The sequence below is a fragment of the Cajanus cajan genome, chromosome 6, assembly GCF_000230855.2.
Source record: "Cajanus cajan strain Asha chromosome 6, NIPB_CcT2T_4, whole genome shotgun sequence".
In the NCBI taxonomy this organism is placed as follows: domain Eukaryota; kingdom Viridiplantae; phylum Streptophyta; class Magnoliopsida; order Fabales; family Fabaceae; genus Cajanus; species Cajanus cajan.
Genome location: NC_138522.1, coordinates 59,569,764 through 59,578,193, shown reverse-complemented (window position 1 = coordinate 59,578,193; position 8,430 = coordinate 59,569,764). Strand labels below are relative to the sequence as shown.

Sequence of the window (8,430 nt, the reverse complement as noted above, 5' to 3'; positions counted from 1 at the left end):
ACATTTTATTCATCCTCATCTACCCAACTACTAACTAATTTAACATTAGTAAAATTAGTTACATATCAATTATTACCCCCAACAACTTTCGTTATTTTTGGGTTGCAAATTACCTAAAACATTTAATTCTTTATATAATTATTTTTAAATTAAAATGATTTTAATTAAAGTACATTATCTTAATTTAACAAAATATATTAATATAATTTTTTTAATAAACATACATCCTAATTCTTTAGAAGAAAAATAAATATTAATTAATAGAAATAAGGTTAAAATCTTAATTTAGTCTCTTATAATATTCATTTGTTTCAATTTAGTTCCACTTTAATTTTGGTTTCAATTTGATCCCCAATAATTTAAATTATTGCAATGTTGAACTTCTGTCCAAATTATTTAGATGAAGTTAACTGTTGGCCACGTGGATGCTACATGGATGCACACGTGAATGTCAAATTTTTTTAATGCATCTGGAGCCAGAACGACCCGTTCTGATTGCACACTTGGTGTGTTGATTTTGTACCTGAAACGGGTTGTTCCGGATGCAAAATTAACACATTAAGAGTGCAACCAGAACGAGCCGTTCTGGTTTCAGAACGGGACGTTCTGGTTTCAGAACGGGACGTTCTGGTTCCAAAATGTCAAACACAAAATTGATGATTATAGTAAGTGACGGATCTAGAAATTTTAGATCGTGGGGGCAATACTTGACTTTTTTTTTAATATATCAATTTTTTTTTATTTTTCTAAATAACCTCACCCCCATTTTATTTATCAAAATGACTCATTTACTATTTAAGGTGAGAAATTAGTTGGGGGGAACCGATTTCTCACCCTTAGTTTTTATAAAACATATATAGGCATTATGAGAAATCGGTTGATAAGAAACCGATTTCTCAACAGCCTTTATTTTTTTTTTTCGTTTTTGGTTTTTGTTTTTTTTTCGTTTTTCATTTTTGTTTTTTGTTTTTTTCTTTCGTTTTTGGTTTTTGTTTTTTTTTTAATTATTTATTTTTGATTTTGTTTATTCAGATTTCTAATTTTTTCATTTTCGTATATTAATTTTAAATATTCAGTTTTTTAAAGTTTTTTATTATTTTCAAATAAAATAATTTAGTTAAGTTTTTAGAATAAAAATAAATAATGAAATAATTATTAATTAAATAAATAATGAAATAAATATTAATTAAAAATTTTAACAAAAGATAAAATATTTATATAAAATACCAGAAAACAAAATACAATATTTGGAAGGTTTGATGACATTTTAAGCTTGATGACTTTAACTCCCTTGACGGTAAGGACATTTTTTCTTTGAGTGACCTACATTTCTGCAAAGAGAACATCTTTTTGGTTGTTCTGGTTCAACCATATCCATTTCAGTGCAAATTCTTGATGACTTTGGACGACCTTTTTTATTTATAATCTTTTCCGGATTTGGTATGATTTGCGGTTCTTCACAATCTGGCCAATAAGATTCATTGGGCAATTCACCAAATAATTCGTTATACACATTTGAATCATATTGTAATGTGTATACCGGATCTATGTAAGATTTATAATCGTGGTGAACATGCTTACATGCAGCAACAACATGGGAGCATGGCATGTGTAGCTTCTGGAATTTCCCACAGTCACACCACTTGTCATGTAGTCTAATCGTGAAAGTTCCAGTAGGTCGTGTTTCCCTTAGGTTAATGGTCTCTTGCACCAGGAAACGTGTACTGTGACAATCAAATTCGAGGACATGATGACTATTAGCCTTTGATTATGCATCTCTCATGGTCCTATTCATTATTTCCGTAAAAACTTGGCCAGCCCTAAGTTTAGCATCGACTTCCTTCCCCCCTTGGATGAATAAGGCATTAAATCTCTTATAAGTCGACATGATGATTGCAGAAATTGGCAAATTTCTTGTTTTTTTAAGAATGGAGTTAATTGCCTCAGCCAAGTTGGTAGTCATGTGTCCCCATTGTCGGTCACCGTCCCATGCAAGAGTCCATTGTTCTTTTTGTATGGTGTTGAGCCATTCAATTACACCTTCGGTTTCTGGTTCGCTCCTTAGCGTGTTGTAGTAGTAATTGAATCTTGGCTCAGTCATCCCATAAGCTGTGAAATCAGATTAGGAAAAAATGAACAATTTAGTAATGTTGAAATATGGTGAAACAAATTAAAGTAATTAATGATGCTAAGTACATACCCATATTGATGATTAATTTTTTCCGTTCTATATTCTTGAAATGCCTCATGAAGTTTTGAGCTATATGGCGAATACAGAATACATGCACTGAATTCTCGGGTGTCCAACCACTGCCTTGTCTAGCGTAGGCATTTTTGATAGACTCGTGCCTGTCCGAAATTAAGCAAAGGCCATCTTGAGGGCAAACATGTCTTTTGAGATAATGTAGAAAGAAAAACCATGCCTCTGCTGTTTCACCCTCAACAATTGCAAAGGCAATTGGAAAGATTTTGTTGTTACCGTCTTGAGCCACGGCCACAAGGAGAGTTCCTTTGTATTTGCCATACAAGAATGTGCCATCAACTTGAACAATGGGTTTGCAGTATTTGAACCCATCGATACAAGGTTTAAATGTCCAAAATACTCTATGGAATTGAACATAATGATGAACCATCTCACCTTGTTGGTTGTAAAGTGGCCTTGTTTGCTTCTCAACAACAAATCCATTAAGAAATCCACTCATGGCACTAAGCAACTTGGGTAAATCATGGTAAGATTGTTCCCAGTTGCCATGTAAGTCTTCAATTGCCTTTTGCTTTGCCATCCAAGCTTTGCAGTATGAGATCGTGTACCCTTCAACACTTTTGATGTGTGCTATTATTGTTGGAATAGAAATGGATGGATCACTCTCCACCAAAGAAAGAATACTTTTGCTAATATATACATAGCCAAGGTTAACATGATCTTGTGTAATAATAGGTGATGAACAAGAATGTTCACCTGATAGCTTACGAAGCTCCCATTTTTGGCTTTTAGTAATAAAAGCCGCTCTGCACCATGTACTGTTAACACAGCGTTCAACAATTAATGTTGGTGACAATTTCTCGACCCTGTAATACAAACCTTTCTTTATATGGTATGCATTTAGAACATGTTGGACTTCCTCCTTTGTGTTGAAAGTCATGCCTTCAAATAGGCTGTCAGGAGAGTACTCGACGTCAACATGGTCAAGTGCATGTCTATACTCTGGGTCGGTGAAATCTGTTTGCAAATCAACATTATGCATGTGTGAAGGAAAACTGAATGTGCTTACGTGCTGAGATTGTTGTACAACACGATCTTGTTCATCTTGTTCATCGTCTTGTTGGAGTCTTGCATCATCTTCCCCCTCACTGAAAGGACCAACTTCTTCTTCAGGAACTCCAACTTCAGGGACTCCTTCCTGTTGTTCTTGTTGTTGGACTCCAGATGTAAGGAGGTTGGTAAATGATCCATGTGTATGAAAATCGTCTAATGATGGTTGGTTTTCATGATAAAAAGGTTGGTGGTTCTGCTTATAGACTTGAGACAACAAATTATGTATCAAATAATGTCGTCAACGCACATTTTCGCAGGTTTCGCCGTGTGTTTTGGACATTCAAACCTGTTTGTGATGCATTCAACTGCACAAAACCCATCATACAAATTGATGGAACATTTTTATATGGAAAATATCGCGACACTCTATTAATCACTACAACACAAGATGGTAATGCTCGCGTTTTACCAATTGCTTTTGCTGTAGTCGACGGTAAAACATTAAGTGATTGGTCATGGTTCATGTGAAACATTCATCGGTATATAACTACAAAACAAGACATTTGTTTAATATCATATCGACACCAAAGCATCAAATCAGTTGTGGCAAATGAAAATAATGGTTGGCAACCACCGTATGGCTATCATGTGTATTGTATTCGTCACATTGCAAGCAATTCCAACCACCGATTTAAAAATGTGAAACTCAAAAAAGAGCTGATTCACATGGGTAAAATATTATTTCCTTCTTACATTCTATGTTTTTATAGTACATAATATGTTATGCTATTACCTAATGTTAATATTTGGACAGGCTACACAACTTGCAAACATAACTTTACTAGGAGGCTTGAACAATTTCGTGAGATAAGCCCAGAAATTCGTCGATGGATTGATGGGATTTCGTTAGAAAAATGGAGTCTCGCCCATGATGACCAAGGTCGCAGATACGGACACATGACTACAAATTTGTTTGAGGCTATCAACAAGATCTTAAAGGGCGCCCGTAACCTACCAATAACAGCTCTTGTAAAGTGTACATATGCTAGGTTAGTTGAGTATTTTGTGCAAAGGTTAGGTCAAGCAAATGCGGAGCTTGTCGTTGGTCAACGATATTGTACAAAGTTAATGGATGCTATGCAGAACAACCAAGAGGAGGCAACATCTCATTTTGTTCGAAGATATGACTATGAGGCCACCAGATTCGAAGTGGAAGAAGATTTTAATCCAGTTACACGAAGAGGTGGTCATGCTTGGACAGTACTTCTTAATGAACGAAAATGTGAGTATGGAGCTTTTCAAGCTTACAGATATCCATGTTCACATGCCATTGCTGCATGTGCTTATGTTCGCATAGATCCCTTGACCTATGTTGATGCTGCCTATTCAAATGCATATATCAAAGAGGCATATTCTGGCCAATGGTACTCGCTTGGCAATGATGACAACATTCATCCTATCAACGGACCTCACATGGTCCCTGACCAAAGTATGTTGCGTGGTAAAGGCCGTCTGAAATCAACGCGTATAAGAAATGAAATGGATTGGACAGAGTCACAACAAAGACAACGTTGTGGACATTGTAGGGTTGAAGGTCATAATAGAACAAACTGTCCGCAACTAGCATCAAATATCATTGATGACCTAAATCATTAATGGCTAAATGGAGTTTTCATCATGTAATATTCAATCATGTGTGATATTTTAAGTATTTGTTCTTCTGTCTAATTAAGTATGAATTATTTTAACTTATTGGTGTATGACTATTAAAGACAATAATGACTGAACATGGATTAAAAATTTTAATTCATTACATAATTGAATGTCCTAAAAACACAAAAATATAACATATACAAATTAATCATCTTCTACACCTCCATCGTGGATCTATCGGATCATGAGGTGACAAAATACATTGACGACCATGATGCCTAGCACCCCGATCTGGGTTCCTTCTTACAGGGTCCTCCTCTTCTACTTCTTCTGTAGCAGGCGTCGATTGTCCAAAACCTGGTTGTTGAAAAGCAGACTGTCTAATAGAAGTAGGTTGTCCAAAACCTGGTTGTTGAAAAGTAGACTGTCCAATAGAAGTAGGTTGTCCAAAACTAGACTGTTCAATAGATGTACGTTGTCGAACAGAAGATCCTCCAAAAGAAGTACCATGCATATCATCTCCACCATATCTAAATGGATAATAAGGTGCTGACAGGGTCATCATGTTGCTCGTATAAGGATCTACAGTCTGTGTTGCTTGAGAAGGAACATAGGTACCAGATGAAGGTGGTAAATATGTATCAGATGGAGATGAAACATAATCGGCAGAAGTAGGACTTTCTCTACTAGTATCACCTGAAGTATAAACATACTGACTATAACCCCCAGATGGTGTCATTGGATAAGCGTAATAACTACTTGTAGGGGGGTCATGTGATGGCACAGATATATCTACAGGCTGGTGATCTACACGCCTGCGTCGACGTCCAAGGCCACGACCCTCTTGTCGCCCCGCACCAATATCTTCCACAATAATTGGTTCGAGCTCATCTTGTGATGGTGGTGGAGCACCTGTAGAGGGATACTGAAGTCGGTGGAATTCACCTCTAAATAGTTAGCAAGATTATCAGTCAATTCTTGCATTGAAAAACTGCTTTTAGGTTCTGTTTTAGCCTTATGATACATTTCCTCAATAGTGTCCTCTTGTAAATCAAAATATTGTTATTTGTACATGTTCAACTTAATATAAAATACAAATATAAACAACCGAAACAATTAATTATAAAATATTTATTGTTATATGTTACTTACCACAAAACCTTGTTTTGCAGTAATAGGCCCAATCCAAAATCTGGTGTGTCTTTTATACCACACCATGTACTCTGAACTACTACTTAAATGTATAGTAGTACAAGCTTCTTGTATCCAAACATGATCTAACCTTGTTTCGCACTCGTGTAGAAAGACAGCATGCTGAACTCGCCAATCAATGTCATCTTTGTCGCGTAGAGTTAGATCATGCAAATTATCTGGTTGACGTGGAGGACGAGGAATGTGTTGTACCATGCCAAACTAGCGCATCACATAGTCAGCATGGTGATACTCAATAGTATGAAAGTCAGTTAATGGCACTACTGCCCTCCAAATATTTGTGTTCTCTACACAATATGGTGGTAGAGAATGAAAATATTGAAGGTATGGCTGTCAAACAAACTGCAAATAAAAAAAAACAAAAAGTCATAAATGAATACTAATTTGAAGATATCCACTTTTAATTTGTAATCAACAACAACTCTCAATGTACATCTTTATCTTTCATCTTATCTAACACATCGTGAATCTGAACAACAGTTCTTTGTGTCACCTGCAAGGCATTATTCCACCTAAAAATATGAAAAATTAACAAGTTAATTAAAATTATTTGTCTAATGTTAAATCTAATATTTAATAACACAATTTAAATTAAAATATTACCTTGCACCTAAAGGAACACCAAAAATATTTCGTGGTGCCGTGAAGGGTGCAAAATACAACATCCAATACCATGCCCACAATTGCAGTAAAATGCATGCCCCACTAATTTCTTTATTGTCATAATTAGTGGCAACACACAGTTCTCTATATAAATGAGCAAGCAATGCTGATTCCCAACTAAGTTTTCCACATTGGTCTAAATATATTAACATCACCAAATATCGCATTGGTACTAGAGTTGAAGACTTGTCAGAGAAAAGCATACCTCCAAGCAACCACAAAATATAAGCTCGGGTATATCGTTCCATTTGTTCAATGTTGTGCACATGCATCGAAACATCAAAAAAATGTTCATCAACCCAGCTCATCTTCAACCTTCCACCTTTAATTGCATTTGGTAGTGGTGTTATTCCAAACAAATCTTCAACAAGTATGACTCATCTATATGTCGAACAACCAGTAATTGGGTCTCCATGTACCTTTTGACCTAGAAAAACTGAAACATCTTCCAATGTAATTGTACACTCTCCAAATGTCATGTGAAAAGTGTGTGTTTCTGGTCTCCATCTCTCAACTATTGCTGAAATTAACTGGTGGTCAATAGGAAAGTATGAGATTTCTGTCACTCCCAGCATCCCTGCTCGTGCAAGTACGGTCTTAATTCGTTGAGAATTGACCCATCTCGATGACCACTTTTGGTAGCTCTTCTAATACGAAGAACTCTATCAGCCTCACCATTCCATATGTGCTCAGACACGTGAATTGATTGCATAGTCAGTAAGGAATCATCAATGGGTCCCAGATTAACTCTTTTACGAGGCATTCTAAAATTATACAAAATCAAGAAATACGTACATAAAACTTAAATAATAAATATCGTAAACCCCTAAATAACGAATAATCAATTAAATCCTAAACAAAATAATCGTATACTACTACATCAATATTATATAATTAAAATCACACAAACAAAAATTATTAAACTTAATTATATAATATTGATGTAGTACTATGAGAGGACATACCGACACCAACTGGGCTCAACAACATGCAGACTGCATTTCCATTTGGAAAGACAGGCGCAAACATGTTATTTTTGGGGAACCACTTCAAGGGCCTCTCCAACACACTCCGGAGTATTTACAATGGTTTCGTGCTAATTCTAAATTATTTTTTTGTAGCTAGTATTCTTCATCTCATGCATCCACTTCTAGTACGCAACTCCCAACAACAACTACAACAACATTCCCAATGGCTGGAGATCATCACCCACCTTATTCCACAACATCCTTAGTCTTATCAATCATTTCATATGCACCATGAACAATTCATGTACACACCACCATCAACAACAACTCCAATAGGGGACTTCATGAGCAATCTTTTCGGCGTCGACGTACACACGTCACAAAGTGCATATAATTCATGCTTTGCATGAATTTCCCTTCATTTTCGTCTTATCACTCTGAGGTCGGTGGAAGTGGTTCGTCAAATCCAGTCACCGATACTGTTAAGTTCATCTCAATTAATGTTGTTTTTATTTAAAGTTGTCATTTATTGTAACAGCCCAAGAACCCGCATGTAGATATTGTCCGCTTTGGCCCACGGCCTCACGGTTTTGTTCTTGGCAATGGCACGCATGCCACCCCAAAACGCGTCTACACAAGGAAGGTATCCACACCCATATATATGGCATGCTTCGTTCC

General features: G+C 36.0%; 1 protein-coding gene across 1 annotated transcript; it reads left to right on the top strand.

Annotated features, from left to right (window-relative positions):
- The first annotated feature begins 3,982 nt into the window (after window positions 1-3,982).
- Window positions 3,983-4,912, top strand: LOC145958795 (uncharacterized). The gene is made up of 2 exons (XM_083076340.1): window positions 3,983-3,986; window positions 4,071-4,912. The coding sequence occupies exons 1-2, from the start codon at window positions 3,983-3,985 to the stop codon at window positions 4,910-4,912; spliced, it is 846 nt and encodes a 281-aa protein (XP_082932466.1).
- The last annotated feature ends 3,518 nt before the right edge of the window (window positions 4,913-8,430 follow it).